The following is a 23,296-nucleotide window of genomic DNA, read 5'->3' as shown; positions in this document are numbered from 1 at the left end:
AAAAATACAACTTTGCAATGTGATTAAAAAAAAAAAATATATATATATATATATATATATACACACACACACACACACACACACACACACACATATACACATATTTTAAGTATACATTTTTTATATTATATATTTATGCATAAATATATATAAAGTATATATGTACACACATACATATACACTAAAATATATATGTACCAAAATATATGTATACTGAAATATATACACTAAAATATATCAACATAGATGTCTGCATATTAAAATGTATGAGCAAGAGTTATCATTGTAACTTAATGAGCATTGTTGCCAGTTGGTACATTAAGGTGGTTAGGCTTCTAGATCTTTCTGGTAAGTCTTATTTCAGATGTAGATGCTGGTAAGGGTCTCCCTGTCACTGCCTGGTCCCTCCTCTCCAGTCAGCAGCGGGCCACCCTGGGCCTTGGCTTTATGGAACTACGTTAGGTTCCTGTACTTCATTCTTTGCTTTTGTTTAGGTTTTGTTCTGACATGCCTCATTTGTAAGTACAATTCTTAGAGATACAATTCTGTTTCATAGTTTGAAAAATAAATGTTAACGTATCCCCATATATAAAAAGTTTATTGTTTTGAACTGAATGTTCTCTGAGATGGGCTTTCACCCACAGTCTAGTGTTTGGATTGGTTTTGTTTTCATTCCTCGAGAGCTGCGTGCTCCATAGAAGTATCTGACTAAGATATATTGTGCCTATCTGTGCCTAATGAAGCACTAACCACAGTAAATGGTGAGTGACAGTTGAATCAGTTCAGTCCCTTCAGTAGCTACCAAGGACATGTGAAATGTAATTTTTTAATCTTTCACTTTTCAAATACTGCAGATGCCAAAATGAAAAGATCACGTTTGTTATGTGTAATACATTTTCATACAAGTTTAACAAAAAAACCCACTTTTTAAAAAACTTTGATCTTTTAGAAGCTAAACTAGGGGGAAAAAACCTCTTTGTTCTATTTTACAAATATATATATTCCAACAGAGAAAAGATAAATAAATGGCCACCTTGTGCATCAAATTGCACTACCTTTAATTACATAATGATGTATTTCAGTGAAGCATGGCTAAATAAAATTACCTATTAGGTTAATTAACATGAAACCTTTCTGAGTTAGTATTGCATCCCTATGTGTTAAATTCAGATTGTGTTTAGCATTTAATCTAACTTATTTTATTAGTCTCCTGTTTCTTTGTGGTTCCCTTGGATGGAGCCTGAATACATATTTAGAGAATTAATCTGAGTTATAAAACTCCTTTCAACACAGACTTAACCTAGATTCCTTTAGATTCTTGCTCTTCAGTTTCTGGTCTTCTGAACAGCAATATCGGCATTGCTGAGATGGTTGTTAAAAATGCAAGATCTCAGGCTTCAACCCAGACCTAGGTGACTAGAATCTGCATTCTGACAAGATCCCCATGTGATTGGTGTATACATTAAAAAGTGAGAAACACTACTTCAGATGCTTTTTTTCAATGAACACATAGGCTTTGAGGAGATTTCTGGTGCCATCATAGTGCTGAAGAAGAGAAAGGCAAAAATACTGACTTGTGGCGAGTTATGGTTCTGTTCATCTGCTGTCCTCCTGTCAGATGCAGCCCGACACTGGCTTTATCTGCAGCCCTCTTTTCCAAATGTTTTGACAGTGCAGATGGTTCTGAATGGCTGTAAATGATAACTTGATTGAAGCCTCATAACTTTCAATTAGGGAAGTCTGTAGGAGAAGGGGCTGGTCTCCCTCATGGTCATACTGTGAGCTGGGTGGGTCGCTGTCCCCTCTGCACCCTCTCCAGTGCATGGGCTGTGCTGTGTCGTGATCCCTCCTGGTCTCTGTGGCTAAATGCTGCCACTTGAGGGTGAAACTGTTACTCTCTGCCTAAAGCTCTCTATCCTAAGGAATCTCAAGCCTTTGCTAATAAATGGATGAAATTGGAAGCTAAAATTTAGGAGGGTTTTTTTTTCTTTTTGAGATTTTAATTGCACCATATTTTAAATCTATTGAAGTTCAGCCAAACTGTTGCCCTGAGACTTAGGGAAGAAGGAGAGCAATGTTTTATTTTTTGATGACCAAAATAAGGTTCATGTCAAGTAGATAAATAATAACCTCTAGGTTCTGTTTTATACTTCTTCATGTGGGTTAATTGCTTATTGGGTTATTTAGCATCTTGTAACAATGTTTTTTGGGAAAATTGAGTATACTCCACTTGCAATGTCATGTGTCAAATGCAGGTATTATTTGAATATGGGAGGTAATGGGTCTAATTAAACCTATTTTAGTTGAAAGATGTAAAGTTATCTTGCACCATATCATCCCAACAGGACTTTAATAATCAGATGCATTACACTGCATCTCAGCTGGGGACTGTAGTGACCACCTCTGTTTGATTCAGGTCTGGGAGGGCTGCTATATTGCAAAAACCTCTCTGATTCATTTGAACTGTATCTTTAAAAGTGAAAGACCAAATTCTTGTTCTGAGAAAGATGATAGTGCCCATTATATTTACAAGTAAATAAATTACAGTTGGAGGAAGTCATATGACAAGTATGGAGTTAGGGGACCTAACCTAGTGGTTGATCAGGAAACCTTCCCAAGGAAGTGACATTAAACTTGATGTTTCCTACTCTGATGGAGAGAAGTTCTTGCCCCTTCCTTGGGAATTTTTTTTTTTTTTCTCTGCATTCCACTCTCCTCACCATTGCCCCAAATTTAGTAGTTTAGATAAATGTTTTCATTTTGAATTCTTTTGCCATGGAGCTTGTACATCAGTTTTCAAATACCTTCATATCTAGCTTACTTAATCTTTAATTAGTTTGCTGCCCAAGTTATTTAAGATCGAACTTTGACATTTCGCATTCTCGCCTGCAGTACTAGACAGCTCGTGTTGATTCCAAGAAAAAGTTTATAAAAATGTACACAGGTTCTTTTTTTCTCATATAGGGAAAACTCAAAATGCCATGGCTCTTCCACTTAAAATGACTGATTCTATATATGGTCCCAAGGAGATGGCTGCCTTCCTTCATTTCGCCTTTTTTAAAATACACTTTTAATTTTAGAGGAGTTTTATATTTATAGAAAACTTGCAAAGACAGGAGTTCCTACATACCCTCACCTGGTTTCCCTATTGATAATATCTTACATTACTATGGTACATTTGTCACAACTAAGAAACCCACAATGGTACATTACTATTAATCAAACTTTATTTTTATTTCACTAGTTTTTCCTAATTTCCTTTTCCTGTTTTAGGATCCCGTTTAAGATACCACATTACATGTAGTTGCCATGTGTCCTTAGCCTCCTCTGGGTTATGATAGTTTCTCAGACTTTCCCTGTTTTTCTTAACCTTGACAGTTCTGAGGTGTATCAGTCAGGTATTTTGTAGAACGTCCCTCAGTTTGGGTTTGTCTCATGTTTTGGGAAGGAAGACAATAGAGGTGAAGTGACATGAGTCTCATCACATCATGTCAAGACTCTATGCTATCAACATGACTTATTGATGATGTTAACCTTGAACACATGGTTAAGGTACTGTTTTTCTGGTTCCTCCATGATAATGTTACTCTCCATCCCCCACCTGACTCTTTGGAAACAGGTCACTAAGCTCAGCTGTCACTCTGGTGGCTTTACAACTAGTGGTTGTAATTGCTTCTGCCCTCAAAGCTAGTAAAACGACTGGGTTCTCCACGGTTATGTCCAACTTTATTCACCACGAATATTGGGATATAGACAAAAATCAAGAACTTCTAGCCTAGGAATAAGACACAAACCTCTTAGAGTAGAATATGGTCTATGGCTCTCTTTTTAACTTTTTCTTCCATTTTCCACGCAGAGCCATACATAACACTAGCACTTGGCTCTCTCAATATTCCTCAGTTATTGGCTCCTGTTTTCTCTACCTGGAATGCACAGGTCCCATTCCTGGCTCCATCACCTCATTATCCAATATCGTGGGAATTGTGTAGAATGTTTTAGAATTATTGTGTTTATAGCATACATACTTGAGAGACACGTGATAGACGTTTTGCCCAAATTGACAACAGTCCTAAACATTTACATGACTGTACCAATAATAAGTGAAGATGGGAGAAAAAAAACACACACACACTTTTTCCATACTATCAGGAAAAGATAAAAGTTATCATTATGCTAGAGGAATGACTAAATTATCTCTGTGTTCTCTTTATAGAAAAATATATTATAGAATTATCATAGAATAGGTAATTGGACATTATATAGCCAAAACTGTAAAAAGAAAAGTATTAGGGAGGTGTGTCAGATAGTTCATAAGTATGTTATATTATTTTTCCAAGTTATGTATTATTGCCATATTCGTTAGCCTTAAAAAATTTATGGTTTCTTTTTATTATTTTTTCTCACCCTAAATTCACTTTTATACCTAATTTTTTATTCATAATGAGAACTCCCAAATTGTATGACCTTCGGGACTAAAAAAATTATCTGTCTCTGCTCATAATGACAAAGCATTATCAATTCTGCTTAAAATCTTGATTTGAATTATAATGAAAAAAATATTTACACAGCTGTGGCATAAATTAAATTAGGAAATTTTGAGCTCAAAAGAATTAAAGATGTGTGAGCATGGGTGGGTGTTTTATATATTACCTTGCCTGGTAAGTAATCCTAAAATGAGACTTTGAACACACTGCATCCTGTGACACCTTTAATTGTAAGCTTTTGTGACCAGTTCTTTTTCTTGAAAAATTTAGTCTAAGCACTTGATAATTACACAGTGATTCAAATTCCCAATAGAAACAAATTAAAGGAGACATTTATTTATACATAAATTTTATTTCCTGAAATAAAATTATATATCTTAAGTATAGAGCTTAAATGGATGAATTCTTTCTCAGTAAACCACTCAGGGCAGTCAACTTAATCCATCGAGAGAGGTAGCACAGGGTTAATGGAGGGTAGCAAAAGAAAAGGGGGGGGGGGAGAAAAGCAGGCAATACTCCCTCCATATTAAATTGAATGGCTTTTTATTGCTGTTTAGCAATAAAGAAGCTCCAGTAATAAAATATTCTGCTGTGTTAAGATGTTGATATGTTTTATACTTCTACTTTTTTATTTTTTGTGCTTTCTATCTCTTTTTGTAAATCCTTTAAATATAATTCTCTCAGCTTCATTAGTTATACCCTCAAGCATCTTTGAAAAATGACAGCATAGGAAACATCCATGAGAAATGAAAGTCCAAATCCCTTAGCCAGCTAAGCAGATAAGTGCCTATAGAAATGCTATATCATCTCATTCCAACTGAGTAGAATTGCAGCATAGATTTATCTTTTGTTTTAAGTATCATATTATGGAGATGTTATGGACCAAGCACAAGTAGTGGTAAAAGAATTTCCATAAGTGGTTCTGACAGTGTAAAGGTTACCTCACCAGCCAGCTTAGCAGATACACCATGGGGGTGGATGTGGGTTCTGCTGAGGGTCTTCACACTCAGAGTTGCAGCTTGTGGTGGGAAAGACTAAGGCCGATAGGTGGAGAATAGAGGGTATATTCTGAATAGAGAAAAGGAAGGTGCCAGTAGCTATTAAAGATTCAAGATATTTTATGTAAACTGAAATAATAAAACAATAGAAAGGTAGCTCAGTAGTCTTAGAAAAGAATTCTTGGTATAAAAAATGTAAAAACGCATCAAATTGAAATTTTAGATCTAACTGGATGTCTGAAGCCCCAATATCTATAAGAATATCATTGCATTTTAATACACAAATAAAATAAATAAATACACAAATAAAATACATAAATAAATACACAAATAAATAAATACACAAATAAAATAGTTCTTGTCTCTCAAATCTTTCTAACGTTTTATTATTATTACTATCATTATTTTTTATATATTTTTTAAAGTGTACTTGATGTACAATATTGTTTTACAGATGTACAACATAGTGATTTAGTATTTTTATATATTATACTCCATTTAAAGTTTTACAAAATAATGGCTATATGTCCCTTTGTTGTACAATATATCTTTGTTTCTAGTTTATTTTATACATTGTAGTTTGTATCGCTTAATCCCATACCATTATCCTGCCTCTCTCCCACTTCCCTCTCCACACTGGAAAACACTAGTTTGTTCTCTGTGTCTGTGAGTCTGTTTCTGTTTTGTTATATACATTTATTTGCTTTATTTTTTAGATTCCACACATAAGTGATAACATAGAGTATTTGTTTTTCTCTGACTTATTTCACTAAGCATAATACCCATTATGCTTAGTGATCCATCCATGTTGTTGCAAATGGCAGAATTTCATTCTTTATATGGTTATTTCATAGTATGTGTAATACATACTGTGAAATATATATATATCCCTTTTATCCATTCATCTGTTGATGGACACTTAGGTTGCTTCCATATCTTGGCTATTGTAAATAATGCTGCTATAAACATTGAGTGCATGTATCTTTTCCAATAAGAGTTTTTGTTTTCTTCAGATATATACCTGGGAATGGAATTGTTGGATCATAGGGTAGTTCTATTTTTAGTGTTTTGAGGAACTTCTATAATGTTTTCCGTAGTGACTGCGCCAATTTACATTTTCACCAACAGTGCGCTAGGTTCTCTTTTTTCCACATCCTCACCAACATTTGTTGTTTGTAGACTTCAGTGATAGGCACTCTGACAGGTGTGAGGTGATATCTCATTGTGGTTTTGATTTGCATTTCTCTGATGATTAGTGATGTTGAACATCTTTTCATGTGCCTGTTGGTGATCTGTATATCTTCTTTGGAAAAATGTCTATTCACGTCTTCTGCCAATTTTTAACCAGGTTGTTTGGGGTTTTTTTGATATTGAGTTGTATGAGCTGTTTATGTATTTTGGATATTAACCCCATATCAGTCACATCATTTGCAAATATTTTCTCCCATTCCATAGTTGCCTTTTTGTTTTGTTGATTTTCTTTGCTGTGCAAAAGCTTTTAACTTTAATTAGGTCCCATTTGTTTATTTTTATTTCTGTTTACTTTCCCTGAGAAGTCTGATCCAAAAAAAATTGCTATAATTTATGTTAAAGAGTGTTGTGCTTATGTTCCCTTCTAGGAGTTTCATGGTTTCAGGTTTTACATTTAGGTCTTTAAACCATTTTGAGGTGTTTTCTTTTGTTTTCATATACGGTTCTAATTTCCTTCTTTTACATGCAGCTGTCCACTTATTGAAGAGACTGTCTTTTTCTCTATTGTATATTCTTGCCTCCTTTGTCATAGATTATTTCAAACTGAGGCTCCAGTTCTTTAATAACCTTGGTTTCAGTCAATTTGGTCAAAAACAGTGAAATTAAAGCATGTGATAGATATTCTGGTGAAGATGCAAATGTATTAGTTAGTCAGGAAGGATATCTTTAAATATATTTTTAAAGAAAACTGAATTTTTCCCCATTAACCACTCATTTATAAAGATTCAAAATACAAAAAAAAAAGACCCCACTGTAAGTGCATGGGTTTATTTCTGGACTCTCTATTCAGTTCCATTGATCTAGTGTCTGTTTTTGTGCCAGTACCATGCTGCTTTGATTACTGTAGCTTTATAGTATAGTCTTATATCAGGGAGCTTTGTTATTTTTTTCTCCTCTTCAATTTTTTGGAATAGTTTGAGAAGAATATATATTAGCTCTTCTTTATATGTTCGGTAGAATTCTCCTGTGAAGCTATCCAGTCCTGGAGTTTTGTTTGCTGGGAGTTTGTTTTGTTTTGTTTTTTAATTACAAATTCATTTTCACTACTAGTGATCTGTTCAGATTCTCTCTTTCTTTGGTTCAGCTTGTATGTTCCTAGAAATTTGTTCATTTCTTCTATGTTGTCCAATTTGTTGGCATATGACTGTAGTATTCTCTTATTATTTTTTTGTATCTCTGTGATATCAGTTGTTATTTCTCCTCTTTTATTTCTTATTTTGCTTATTTGGATCCTCTCTCTTTTTTTCTTGATGAGCCTTTCTAAAGGTTTATCAATTTTATTTATCTTTTCAAAAAACCAGCTCTTGGCTTCATTGATCTTCTCTATTGTGTGTTGTGTTTCTATTTTATTTCCTCTCTGATCTTTATTATTTCCTTCCTTCTGCTGACTCTAGGCTTTGTATGTTCTTCTTTTCTAATTCTTTAGATGGTAGGTTAGGTGGTTTATTTGAGATTTTTCTTTTATTTCTTGAGTTAGACTGGTATCACTATAAACTTCCCTCTTAGAACTGCTTTTGCTGCATCCCATAGATTTTGGAAAGTTGTTTTTATTTTCATTTGTCTTGAGGTATTTTCTGATTTTTCTCTTTGATTTCTTCATTGACCCATTGGTTTTTAGTAGCATGTTATTTAATCTCCACGTGTTTGTGTTTTTTTCACTTTTCTCCCTGTTATTGATTTCTAGTTTCATACTGCAGTCAGAAAAAATGTTTTATATAATTCCCTTAAATTTGTTGAGACTTGTTTTATGGCCTAGCATGTGATCTGTCCTGGAGAATAGTCCATCTGCACTTGAAAATAATGTGTATTCTGCTGGTTTCAGTTGTAATGTCCTGTAGATATCTATTAAGTTCAACTTGTCTTATGTGTCACTTAGGACCACTGTTTCCTTATTGATTTTCTGTCTAGATGATGATCTGTCCATTGATGTAAGTGGGGTCTAAAAGTCCCCTACTAATATTGTATTATTGTCAATTTCTCCATTTATGTCTGTTAATATTTGCTTTATATATTTAGGTGGTCCTGTATTAGGTGCATATATGTTAACAAGTGTTATAAACTCTTCTTTTATTGATCCCTTTATCATTGTATAATGCCCTTCTTTGTATTTCATTTTAGCCTTTGTTAAAGGCTAAAGTTTATTTTGTCTCATATGAGTATTACTACCCCTGCTTTCTTGTCATTTCTATTTGTATGAAATATCTTTTTCCATCCCCTTACTTTCAGTCTGTGTGTGTCTTTAGCTCTGAAGTGAGTCTCTTGGAAGCAGCATATAGATGGGTCTTGTTTTTTTATCCAGTTAGCCACTCTATGTCTTTTGATCAGAGCACTTAATCCATTGACATTTAAAGTGATTATTGATAGATATGTACTTATTGCCATTTTGTTACTTGTTTTTTTGGTTGTTTATATAGTTCTTCTCTGTTCTTTTTTTCTTCTTTTAGTTTCTTCCTGGTAGTTTGATGATTTTCTTTAGTGGAATGCCTATGTTCCTTTCTTTCTATTTTTCATGTATCTATTGTAGGTTTTGGTTTGTGATTGCCATGGAGTTCATATATGTTGATCTATAACTATATCTGCTTGCTTTTTTTTTTAAAGGATCTTGCCATGGAAATGCAAATGTTATTTTTTTAATTAATTTATTTTTATAATTTATTTTTAAAAAATTTTGGGCTGCGTTGGATCTTTGTTGCTGTGTGCGGGCTTTATCTAGTTGCACCGAGCAGGAGCTACTCTTTGTTGCGGTGCATGGGCTTCTCATTGTGGTGAGTTCTCTTGTTGCGTAGCACGGGCTCTAGGCATGCAGGCTTCAGTAGTTGTGGCACATGGGCTTAGTTGCTCCATGGCATGTGGATCTTCCTGGACCAGGGCTCGAACGCACGTCCCCTGCATTGGCAGGTGGATTCTTAACCACTGGACCACTAGAGAAGTCCCTATCTACTTGTTTTAAACTGGTAGTCATTTAAGTTCAAACACCTTTCAAAAGATGTACATCTTTTTACTCCACTCCCTCACCTTTTGTGTTTTTGATGTCATAATTTGCATCTTCATGTTTATCCCTTTACTGTTTATTGTAGTTATACTTGATTTTACAATTATTTTTGTCTTTTCCTACTAGCTTTTTTAAGTGGTTGATCCCCAGTCTTTACAGTATTTGCTTTTACTAGTGAGATTTTTCCTTTCCTGGATACTTACTTGTTGATGTAGCCTTTTATTTTCCACTTAGAGAAGACCCTTTAACTTTTTTTTGGATAGTTTTAGTATTGATGAACTCTTTTAGTTTTTGCTTGTCTGAGAATTTTTTTTTTAATCTCTCTTTTGATTCTAAATGGTAATCTTGCTGGGTAGAGTTGCAGGTTTTTCTCTTTCATCATTTTAAATATATCATGCCACTCCCTTTTGGCCTGCAAAGTTTCTGCAGAAAAATCACCTGATCACCTTATGAGGGTTCCCTTGTATAGGACTCTTTATTTTTCTCTTGCTGCCTTTAGAATTCTCTCTTTGTCTTTTGGCATTTTAATTATGATATGTCTCGGTGTGGGTCTGTTTGGGTTCATCTTGTTTGTGATTCTCTGTGCTTCCTGTACCTGGATAGCTGTTTTCCTTCTTCAGGTTTGGGAATTTTTCAGCCACAATTTCATCAAATACATTTTCAACCCTTTTTTCTCTCTCTCTACTCCTTCTAGTCCTCCTATAATGTGTATGTTGGTATGCTTGACGTCTCAGAGGTCCCTTAAACTATTCTCATTTAAGAAAAAAAATTTTTTTTGCTGCTCTGATTAGATTATTTCCATTATTCTATATTCCAGATCACTTATGTGTTCTTCTGTATCACCTAGTCTGCTGTTACTTCCTTCTAGTGTGTTTTTCATTTCAGTTATTGTATTCTTCATTTCTGACTGGTTATTTTTATATTTTCTACTTCCTTGTTAAAATGCTCACTGTGTTCATCTATTCTTTTCCCTAATTCTATTAGCAGTCTTATTACTAATCTTTGAACTATTTATCTGACAAATCATTTATTTCTGTTTCATTATTGTTTTCTTCAGGGGTTTTCTCTTGTTCTTTTAATTAAGACAAATTCCACTGTCTTCTCATTTTGCTTATCTTTCTCCGTCTCTTGGAAATTAGGTGAAACCATTACCTATTGTGATCTTGAAGGGGTGTCCTTATGTGGAAGCATCCTTATATAGTCTGTCTGTGCCCATTGGCTTTGGTGGGAGAACTGGATCTGATGTAAACATGAGTCTTGTCTTTCCCCAGCGCGTACTGGCAGCTATCACCTTGGTAGGAAGTGGGACTAGAGATGGAGTGGCTAGAGCAAGAGCTAGGTGTGAGCTGGGGCTTCCCCTATTCTTAGTGGCAAACTCCAGTTTACTGGGGGCAAGGTCAGGTCCCAAGCTGCTGGAGCAGAAGCTGTGAGGGTCAGGTCTGAGCTGGGTCAACTCCATCTGACTGTGTTCTCCCCTCTTCCAGCACTAGCACCCTTGCCCCAGAAGGGCATAGTGCTGGATCAACAGGGTCTGGCTAGATTCTTTGTGTGGGTCTGGATGTGGGTTGTGGCAGAGTACTGAACTGCTTCTGGTGCATTGCCCCCTTAGGTGCCAGAAGTGGCCACTGTTACCCCATTCAGGTGCCATTTGGGATCTGAGCTGACTGGCTCTGAGCTGGCTCCATCCTTCACAACAATTCACTCTGCTTGTCTGTAGCAGCCCTCACCTAGTGTGGAGCTGCACTGCAAAGCAAGTGGGGCCAGAATGAACACTTGGCTCAGCTGGGTCGCATGCCAGAGTGGTCATGGGAAACTGGCCAGAGTCCTGTGTAGTTTCAATTTGCTTTCTCCACCTTGTTTTGTGAGTAAGCAAGTGTGTGTTCACACTTCACAAGTGGAGTCCAGGTTTCTTACAGCCCCTGTGTGAGTCATACTGGTTTTCTAACCAGCTGAGGGGAGTCTTTCTTTCCACTGTTGGAACTCAGGGCTTGGCGGCCCAATATGTGGCTCTAACAGCTCACTCCCCAGGGAAGATCTCCCTCCTCTTCTGAGTCCCCTCCCAAGAGCACAGGTCCCGACCTGACTGCTTCTCTTCCCTTCCTATCTGATTACATATCTGTCTCTCTTATGGGTTGTATAAGTCTTTCTGAGAGTTTTCAGTTAGTTTTCAGTGAGAATTGCTCCACGTGTATATATTTTTTTGATGTGTTTGTTGGATTCCACGTCTTCCTGTTATACCTTCTTGCTCTTAATCTCCTTCAAATTTGATGAAAACAATGTGTTACAACTCATCTGCCAAGGGGGACCTTCAAGATGGCGGAGGAGTAAGACGTGGAGATCACCTTCCTCCCCACAAATACACCAAATATACATAAACATGTGGAGCAACTGCTACAGAGTACCTACTGAACACTGGCAGAAGACCTCAGACTTCTGAAAAGGCAAGAAAATCCCCTTATACCTGGGTAGGGCAAAAGAAAAAAGAAAAAGCAGAGACAAAAGCATAGGGTTAGGACCTGCACCTCTGGGAGGGAGCTGTGAAGGAGGAAAGGTTTCCACACACTAGGAAGCCCCTTCACGGTTGGAGACTGTGGGTGGCGGAGGGGGAAAGCTTCGGAGCCACGGGGGAGAGCGCAGCAACAGGGTTGCAGAGGGCAAAGTGGAGAGATTCCCGCACAGAGGATCAGTGCTGACCAGCACTCACCAGTCTGAGAGGCTTGTCTGCTCACCCGGTGGGGCGGGTGGGGGCTGGGAGCTGCGGCTCGGGCTTCGGAGGTCAGATCCCAGGGAGAGGACTGGGATTGGCTGCATGAACACAGCCTGAAGGGAGCTAGTGCGCCACAGCTAGCCAAGAGGGAGTCCGGGAAAAACTCTGGAACTGCCTAAGAGGCAAGAGACCATTGTTTCAGGGTGTGCAAGGAGAGGGGATTCCTTCCCTGTCTGCCCACAGAAGGCACAGCACTGCCTTATTGAGCTCCAGAGATGGGCGCGAGCCATGGCTATCAGCTTGGACACCACAGACAGGCATGAAAGGCTAATGCTGCTGCTGCAGCCACCAAGAATCCTGTGTGCAAGCACAGGTCACTATCTATAGCCCCCTGGGAGCCTGTGCAGCACGCCACTGCCAGGGTCCCCTGATCCAGAGACAACTTCCCTGGGAGAACTCACGGTACGCCTCAGGCTGTTGCAATGTCACAACGGCCTCTGCTGTGGCAGTCTTGCCCTGCATTCCACTTATAACTACCGTACCCCTCCCCATCCCCGCATGAGTGAGCCAGGGCCCCCTAATCAGCCGCTGCTTTAACCTCATCCTGTCTGGGTAGGAACATAAGCCTGAGGGCACCCTACATGCAGAGGTGGGGCCAAAACCAAAGCTGAACCCCAGGAGCTGTGCAAACAAAGAAGAGAAAGGGAAATTTCTCCGTGCAGCCTCAAGAGCAGTGGATTAAATCTCCAGAATCAACTTGATGTACCCTGCATCTGTGGAATGCCTGAATAGAAAATGAATCAACCCAAAACTGAGGTGGTAGACTTTGGGAGCAACTGTAGGCTTGGGGTTTGCTGTCTGTGACTGACTTGTTCTGATTTTTATGTTTATCTTAGTATAGTTTTTAGTACTTATTATTGTTGGAGGACTTGTTTATTGCTTTGGTTGCTCTCTCCTTTTTTTTAATTACTTTCGAAGTTTTTAAATTTTAATAATTTAAAATTTTTATTTAGTTTTTACTTTTTATTTTTTTATTTTTTTCTCCCTTTTCTTCTGAGCCGTGTGGCTGACAGGGCCTTGGTGCTCCAGCCTGGTGTCAGGCCTGAGCCTCTGAGATGGGAGAGTAGAGTTAAGGACATCAATCGGTGAAAGCTCTCCCATAGATCTCCGTCTCAGCTCTAAGACCCAGCTACACCCAACGGTCAGCAAGCTCCAGTGCTGGACGCTCCATGCCAAACAACTAGCAAGACAAGGAGCACAGACCCACCCATTAGCAGAACTCATACTGAGTTCACAGAAACCCCAAAACACACCACCAGGTGCAGCCCTGCCCACCAGAAAGACAAGATCCCGCCCCACCCACCAGAACACAGGCACCAGTCCCCTCCACCAGGAAACCTACACAACCCACTGAACCAACCTGACCCACTGGGGACAGACACCAAAAACAATGGGAACTACAAACCTGTAGCCTGCGAAAAGGAGACCCCCAAACACAGTAAGTTAAGCAAAATGGGAAGACAGAGAAATATGTGGCAGATGAAGAAGCAAGGTAAAAACCCACCAGACCAAACAAATGAAGAGGAAATAGGCAGTCTACCTGAAAAAGAATTCAGAGTAATAATAGTAAAGAGGATCCAAAATCTTGGAAATAGAATGGAGAAAGTAAAAGAAATGTTTAACAAGGACCTAGAAAAGCTAACGAGCAAACAAACAATGATGAACAACACAATACATGAAATTAAAAATTCTCTAAAAGGAATCAATAGCAGAATAACTGAGGTAGAACGGATAAGTGACCTGAAATATAAAGTAGTGGAAAAAACTACTGCAGGACAGAATAAAGAAAAAAAAAATGAAAAGAATTGAGGACAGTCTCAGAGTCCGCTGGGACAACATTAAACACACCAACATTCGAATTATAGGGGTTCCAGAAGAAGAAGAGAAAAACAAAGGGTCTGAGATAATATTTGAAGAGATTATAGTCGAAAACTTCCCCAATATAAGAAAGGAAATAGGCAAGTCCAGGAAGCACAGAGAGTCCCATACAGGATAAATCCAAGGAGAAACATGCCAAGACACATATTGATCAAATTATCAAAAATTAAATACAAAGAAAAAATATTAAAAGCAGCAGGGAAAAGGAACAAATAAATACAAGGGAATCCCCATAAGGTTAACAGCTGATCTTTCAACAGAAACTCTGCAAGCCAGAAGGGAGTGGCAGCACATATTTAAAGTGATAAAAGGGAAAAACCTATAACCAAGATTATTCTACCAGCAAGGATCTCTTTCATATTCGATGGAGCAATCAAAATCTTTATAGACAAGCAAAAGTTAAGAGAATTCAGCACCACCAAACCAGCTTTACAACAAATGCTAAAGAAACTTCACTAGGCAGGAAACACAAGAGAAGGAAAAGACCTCCAAAAACAAACCCAAAACTATTAAGAAAATGGTAATAGGAACATACATATTGATAATTATGTTAAATGTACATGGATTAAATGCGCCAATCAAAAGACATAGACTGGGTGAATGGATACAAAAACAAGACTCATAAATATGCTGTCTACAAGAGACCCACTTCAGACCCAGGGACACATACAGACTGAAAGTGAGGGGATGGAAAAAGATATTCCATGCAAATGGAAATCAAAAGAAAGTTGGAGTAGCAATTCTCATATCAGACAAAATAGACTTTAAAGCAAAGACTATTACAAGAGAGAAGAACAGTACATAATAGTCAAGGGATCAATCCAAGAAGAAGATATAACAATTGTAAATATTTATGCACCAACATAGGAGCACCTCAATACATAAGGCAGATGCTAACAGCCACAAAAAGGAGAAAACAACAGTAACATAATCATTGTAGGGGACTTTAATACCCCAGTGAAAATAAATAAGGAAACACAAGCTCTAAATGACACATTAAACAAAATAGACTTAATTGATATTTGTAGGGCAGTCTGTCCAAAAACAACAGAATACACTTTCTTCTCAAGTGCTCATGGACCATTCTCCAGGCTATATCATATCTTGGGTCACAACTTGAGCCTGGGAAATTTAGAGAAAATTGAAATCATATCAAGTGTCTTTTCCCACCACAACACTATGAGACTAGATATCAATTACAGGAAAAAAAACTGTAAAAAATGCAAACACATGGAGGGTAAACAATATGCTACTAAATAACCAAAAGGTCACTGAAGATATCAAAGAGGAAATCCAAAAATACCTAGAAACAAATGACAATAAAATCACAAAGACCCAAAACCTATGGGATGCAGCAAAAGCAGTTCTAAGAGGGAAGTTTATAGCAATACAGTTGTACCTCAAGAAACAAGAAACATCTCAAATAAACATTCTAAACTTACACCTAAAGCATTTAGAGAAAGAAGAACAAAAAAACCCCCAAAGTTAGCAGAAGGAAAGAAACCATCAAAGATCAGATCAGAAATAAATGAAAAAGAAATTACGGAAACAATAGCAAAGATCAATGAAACTAAAAGCTGGTTCTTTCAGAAGATAAAGAAAATTCATAAACCATTAGCCAAACCTATCAAGAAAGAAAAAAAAGGAGAAGACTCAAATTAATAAGATTAGAAATGAAAAAGGAGAAGTAACAACTGACCCTGCATCATAAATACAAAGAATTATGGGGGATTGCTACAAGCAACTATATGCCAATAAAATGCACAACCTGGAAGAAATGGACAAATTCTTAGAACAGCCCAACCTCTGAGACTGAACCAGGAAGAAATAGAAAATTTAAACAGACCAATCACAAGAACTGAAATTGAGACTGTGATTTAAAATCTTCCAAAAAACAAAATCCCAGGACTAGATGGCTTCGTAGCGAATTCTATCAAACATTTAGAGAAGAGCTAATAGCTTCTCAAACTCTTCCAAAATACAACAGAGGAAGGAACACTCCCAAACTCATTCTGTGAGGCCACCATCAACCTGATACCAAAAGCAGAGATGTCACAAAAAAAGCAAACTACAGACCAATATAACTGATGAACATAGATGAAATAATCCTCAACAAAATACTAGCAAACAGAATCCAACAGCACATTATACGGATCATACACCATGATCAAGTGGGGTTTATTCCAGGAATGCAAGGATTCTTCAATATACGCAAATCAATCAACGTGATACACCATATTAACAAATTGAAGGAGAAAACCCATATGATCATCTCAATAGATGCAGAGAAAGCTTTCAACAAAATTCAACACCCATTAATGATAAAAACCCTGCAGAAAGTAGGCATAGAGGGAACTTTCCTCAGCATAATAAAGGCCATATATGACAAACCCACAGCCAACATCATCCTCAATGGTGAAAAACTGAAAGCATTTCCACTAAGATCAGGAACAAGACAACATTGCCCACTTTCACCAGTCTTATTCAACATAGTTTTGGAAGTTTTAGCCACAGAAATCAGAGAAGAAAAGAAAATAAAAGGAATCCAAATCGGAAAAGAAGAAGTAAAGCTGTCACTGTTTGCAGATGACATGATACTATACATAGAGAATCCTAAAGATGCTATCAGAAAACTACTAGAGCTAATCAATGAATTTGGTAAAGTAGCAGGATACAAAATTAATGCACAGATATCTCTTATACACTAATGATGAAAAATCTGAAAAGAGTAATTAAGGAAACACTCCCATTTACCATTGCAGCAACAACAACAAAAAAACCTAGTAATAAACCTACCTAAGGAGACAAAAGACCTATATGCAGAAAACTATAAGACACTGATGAAAGAAATTAAAGATGATACAAACAGATGGAGAGATATACCATGTTCTTGGATTGGAAGAATCAACATTGTGAAAATGATTCTACTTCCCAAAGCAATCTACAGATTCAATGCAATCCCTATCTAACTACCAACGGCATTTTTCACAGAACTAGAACAAAAACTGCACAATTTGTATGGAAATACAAAAGACACCAAATAGCCAAAGAAATCTTGAGCAAGAAAAACGGAGCTGGAGGAATCAGGCTCCCTGACTTCAGACTATACTACAGAGCTACAGTAATCAGGACAGTATGGTACTGGCACAAAAACAGAAATATAGATCAATGGAACAGGATAGAAAGCCCAGAGAGAAACCCACGCACATATGGTCACCTTATCTTTGATCAAGGAGTCAGGAATGTACAGTGGAGAAAGGACAGCCTCTTCAATAAGTGGTGCTGGGAAAACTTGACAACTACATGTAAAAGAATGAAATTAGAACACTCCCTAAGACCATACACAAAAATAAACTCAAAATGGATTAACGACCTAAATGTAAGTCCAGACACTCTAAAACTCTTAGAAGAAAACATAGGCAGAACACCCTATGACATAAATCACAGCAAGATCCTTTTTGACCTACCTCCTAGAGAAATGGAATTAAAATAAAAAATAAATGGGGCTTCCCTGGTGGCACAGTGGTTGAGAGTCTGCCTGCCGATGCAGGGGACACGGGTTCGGGACACGGGTTCATGCCCCGGTCCAGGAAGATCCCACATGCCGCGGAGCGGCTGGGCCCGTGAGCCATGGCTGCTGAGCCTGCGCGTCCGGAGCCTATGCTCCTCAACGGGAGAGGCCACAACAGTGAGAGGCCCGCATACCACAAAAACAATAATAATATAAATAAAAATAAATAAATAAACAAACAAATGGGACCATATGAAACTTAAAAACTTTTTAACAGCAAAGGAAACCATAAACAAGACAAAAAGACAATCCTCTTTGTCTTTTGAATGGGAGAATATATTTGCAAGTGAAGCAACTGACAAAGGATATCTCCAAAATTTACAAGCAGCTTATACGACTCAATATCAAAAAATCAAACAACCCAATCCAAAAATGGGCAGAAGACCTAAATAGACATTTGTCCAAAGAAGATATACAGATTGCCAACAAACACATGAAAAGATGCTCAACATCACTGATCATTAGAGAAATGCAAGTCAAAACTACAATGAGGTATCACCTCACACTGGTCAGAATGGCCAACTTCAGAAAATCTACAAACAGTGCTGGAGAGGGTGTGGAGAAGAAGGAACCGTCTTGCACTGTTGGTAGGAATGTAAATTGATATAGCCACTCTGAAGAACTGTATGGAGGTTGCTTAAAAAACTAAAAATAGAACTACCATATGACCCAGCAATCCCACTACTGGGCATATACCCTGAGAAAACCATATTTCAAGAAGAGTCATGTACCACAATGTTCATTGCAGCTCTGTTTACAGTAGCCAGGTAATGGAAGCAACCTAAATGGCCATCGGCTGATGAATGGATAAAGAAAATGTGGCCCGTATATACAATGGAATATTACTCAGCCATGAAAAGAAAGGAAATTGAGTTATTTGTAGTGAGGTGGATGGACCTAGAGACTGTCTTACAGAATGAAGTAAGTCAGAAAGAGAAAAGCAAATACCATATGGTAACACATACATATGGAATCTAAAAAAAAAAATGGTTCTGAAGAGCCTAGGGGCAGGACAGGAATAATGACGCAGGTATAGAGAATGGACTTGAGGACACAGGGAGGGGGGAAGGATAAGCTGGGATGAAGTGAGAGAGTGGCATGGATATATATACACTGCCAAGTGTAAAACAGCTAGCTAGTAGGAAGCGGCCACATAGCACAAGGAGATCAGCTCAGTGCTTTGTGACCACCTGGATGGGTGGGGTAGGAAGAGTGGGAGGGAGACCCAAGGAGGGTATATCGGGATATATGTATATGTATAGCTGATGCACTTTGTTATACAGCAGAAACTAACACAACTTTGTAAAGCAATTATACTCCAATAAAGATGTTAAAATAAATAAAAATAAAAACTCATCTCCCTAGAATACTGATTTTGAAATTAATTCATTATTAAATGGAATTTTTTAATGATATAAAGTACCATTTGTTTTCAGTCATTTTCACTGTATATACTATTGGTGTTTAATTTGGATAAAAATTATGTGGTGTAATAGGGAAGAGAGTTCTGCTAATGGATTACTTCTTTAATTCAAGGTATTGTTTACATACAACTGGGGCAGGTATAGAGAAGTAAGGCATTGTGTTTAACCTCTAGAGGATCTGAAATAAATACACAAGGGACTGCTCACTCTAAATTGAATGTGAGTGCAGCAATTGACGAAGTGTCCCAATATGTTGATGATTTTATTAGTATCCTTTCAGGCAACATAAACCCATTAAAGGTAGAACCATTAAAAAAAAAAAATCCTAGAGAATTGCTAGAAGTTAGAGAGATCTGGCAAAAACACTGGTTTATCAGAATATCCAGGCCTTAAGAAGGTGGGAACCAGGTCAATTCAGGGAACTTCATCTGCAGGAAGGTGGTCATTCTTGCAAGTTCTTTGCCTTTAATGTGACTTATTTCATCAACATATGCTAGTTTCTTTCCATCCTGGTCCCAGGTGACTTTATCTCCAAACTTTCAGTAGAAGTATCTGATTGGCTGTCTGCCTGTACTATGGATTCGGTGTTCCTGTTGGGTTCTGTGGTCTGGGAGGCAAGGTCTCCTGATATGCTCGACTGCCTTACTAGATAGGAACTGTGAGCCTGGCAGAAGAATTTGACCATAGTAGATGACTGATAATGAATAAGAGCTTAAGAAATAAACTCATAAAGGGAGCTGTCCTGTCTGGCAGAATGTTCATGGAAGGCTTTGTAGAAGAGATTACATTTAAATTATATTATATAGGTTGGGTTGGATTTACATGTCAAGAGCAAACGAAGAAAAAGGGAGTTCTAGGTATTAGAGTAACGTGAGTCAAGTTATATAGGTTTATGCTTGGCCTGTGGACAGATCAGTATGGCTCAGAGATCCTCAGTGTAGCTGCCCTAAATCACCTGAGAAGCCCGAGTCAATGCATTGCCTCTAACTGACTGAAACAGAGTCTCTGGGGTTTGTGTTCAGATCATTTGCATTTTTTAAAAGTTCCCCAAATGATTTTGATGCAAAGAGAGCTTTGAGCCCTGGACAGCTATAGCAGATAATACATTATGAATTAGTGAAATAGAGTTGGAAAAGGATGTTAGAACAGGACTATGGAGGCTTTCTATATCAAGCTAAGGAGTTTCTTGGCCATATCCTGTGAGTAACGTAGTCAGTGAGGCTTATATTTTATTGGTTTGCACCATTTTCTGAGCCTATGTAGTTGCATCTACTTGGAGTCCTTTCTGGGCAGTAGACAGAGAAGAGAAAGGAAAGTTAAGGGATCTAGGTACATGTGGCACAGCCCTTTATACTTATTTAGAATATTATTTGTTCATTGTTTCTCCTTTGTAGGAGTAGATGTTCTAATTTCAGATTTAGATGTTCTAATTAGATGTTCTAATTCCAGATTTAGTATTCTTAGCAGAGTATATTGATGTTTTAGTAACAGTTCTTTCTTCTCTCTTTAGGGGAGTCGGCTGCATCTTTGTTGAAATGATCCAAGGAGTTGCTGCTTTTCCAGGAATGAAAGACATTCAGGATCAACTTGAACGAATATTTCTGGTAAGTTATTTACAGAATACTTCTGAAAAAAATTGCATCCCTCAGTGACAAATCCTACAGTGGTAGTGGAAAATAATTTCAAACAAATTTGTTGGTTGTCACATTTAATTCTAACATATTTTTGGATCTTTGCAAAAGCAGGAAATTAGTGAAGAATTGTGTTTTTAAACTACTGCACATGAATAATATGCCAAAATGGTAAGAAAGGGTAGGATGTCAGAGGCAATATAGAAGAGTGGGTTGAAAACGAAGGCTCTGACAAAAATTCCAAATAATTTATATAGATATCCCCCCTTCAAGTAGGTGTATCTTATTCCCTCCCACTCCTGCCTACTTAAATGTGGGCTTTGATTGGTAACTTTTTTTCTAAAAAGTAGAGCATGGAAAGAAGGGAAGGGAGGATAGTAACTTCAAAATGGAGAAACCAGGCAAATGGTACTTTAGCCCGGTCTTCAAGGTTAAGATCATCAAAGATAAGTCACATTGGTAGTATGTACCCTTTGTATAACGTATTGAGAACGGTACTTCTCCTCTGTAGTCTTCCTCCGAAAACCATAACCCCAGCCTAATCTGGAAAGCCACATCACACAAACCCAAACTGAGGGCCATTTACAAAATACCTGACTAGTACTTTTCAAAACTGTCAAGGTCATGAAAAACAGGGAAAGTCTGAAAAACTGTCACAGCCCAGAGGAGGCTAGGGAGACATGACAGCGTAATGTAATGTGGTATCCTCCATGGAATCCTGAGACAAAAGAAGAACATTAGGGAAAAATGAGTTAAATACAAGTGAAGTGTGCAGTTTAGTTAATATCAGCATAGCAGTGTGTGCTCCTTAGGTGTGATGGAAGTTCCCTGTAATGTAAGATTTCATCAATGAGGGAAACTGGTGAGGAGTATATAGGAACTGTCTGTATTACTCTTCACAACTTTTCTATAAATATAAAACTATTCTAAAATTTTAAATTAAAAAATTTTTGTTAATCTGTGAAAAATAAAAATAAAATTTGTTCTGTAGCCAGATGAGCTGGTTTTGTCACCTGCTCTGGTCACTTTGGGCAAGGGACTTAGTTCTCTGAACCTTAGTTTTCCTGTGGGTAAAATAAGGGATAATGATAAAACCTACCTCATAGATTGTTTTGAGGAATAATTAACTTAATTACATAAAGTGCTTTTAGAACTATGCCTGACACATAATAAATACCCAATAGATGTGTTGTTATTATTTTAATCAAATCATTTTTATACCAGATATTTTCATTCAGTGGAACTTCCACATTAGCTAATATTCATATAAACTTATTATTTAAAACATGGAATAAGAGCTAGACAAATTAATTTTTTTTGTTAAAAGGAGTCACACTATATACATTGTAGCAGTTAACCACATTATCATACTTTTAAAAAATAAATCTCCCATGTGAAATCACTGGGGCACATTTTAGAATGGACCTTGTGAAGACATGCACTTATTGGATTATGCAAGTACACCCTTAAAATGTAGCTTTCATATTAAGTATAAGGACCACAGGAGGGTATAGTGATATGAATTGAGACTCCATCACTGCTGTGTTCACCTTGATGTCAGCATTAAATGATAAGAAAAGGAATATGAAAACTAGAAAATCAAAGCACACGTGATTCCACCATGCAGTATCCTATACCCCAGGCATCCCTGTGTATTCACAGTGGGTGGACAAACAGCAGAGTCTCTAATATTATAGAAACTTTCTTCGAAGTCTTATCTTATTGGTTTCTTCTCCCAGAGGCTGTCTGTATCCACTTCCTTTCAGTTTTACTTAATTATTATTATCATCCATAAATTCCCACACAGAGTGTTAAAATAATGTCTTATGATTATAATAATGCAGCCTTATAATGGAAAATTCCCACTATGTCAAAAAGTATAAAAGTTGAAAAACCCCTTTGTCCTACTACCCAGAGAAAATTACTTTTAGTATTTCGGTATATATCCTCCATTTCAACACATGTTAAAAAAATTAAATTGTATCTTGTATACTATTTTGTAACTTTCTCTTTTCACTTAACAATAGGTAGTTAACACCTTTCATTGGAAAATAAATCCAGAAACTTATCATCATTCTTAGTGATGAGTATTTCATCGTATGGATGAGAATTATTTGCTTAATCAGCCTGATATTGTTTATAGTCTTTAACTATTATAAAGCGCTGTCAGAAATATTCTTTGCACAGTTATCCTATTAATTAAGAAAAATTATTAGAATTGAAAGTCCTGAATTGAATACAGTTTAATTTTCATAAGTCTATTGACCATTCTTATACTTCATTCCCTCCATCTAAACTCA

The 23,296-nt window shown here is 37.2% G+C and overlaps 1 protein-coding gene across 1 annotated transcript in view; it reads left to right on the top strand.

Moving 5' to 3' along the window:
* The window catches only part of CDK14 (cyclin dependent kinase 14), a 568,043-nt gene that overhangs the window by 349,775 nt on the left and 194,972 nt on the right, over nt 1-23,296 (top strand). The window contains exon 10 of the mRNA XM_024765183.1: nt 20,876-20,969. Within this exon, the coding sequence (XP_024620951.1) occupies nt 20,876-20,969 (94 nt within the window). The remainder of the gene's footprint in view (nt 1-20,875; nt 20,970-23,296) is intronic.

Source organism: Neophocaena asiaeorientalis, unplaced genomic scaffold (assembly GCF_003031525.2).
Source record: "Neophocaena asiaeorientalis asiaeorientalis breed wild unplaced genomic scaffold, Neophocaena_asiaeorientalis_V1.1 scaffold63, whole genome shotgun sequence".
NCBI classification, from domain to species: Eukaryota; Metazoa; Chordata; class Mammalia; order Artiodactyla; family Phocoenidae; genus Neophocaena; species Neophocaena asiaeorientalis.
The sequence above is the reverse complement of the archived record's forward strand: the minus strand, read 5'-3'. Positions and strand labels throughout refer to the sequence as shown.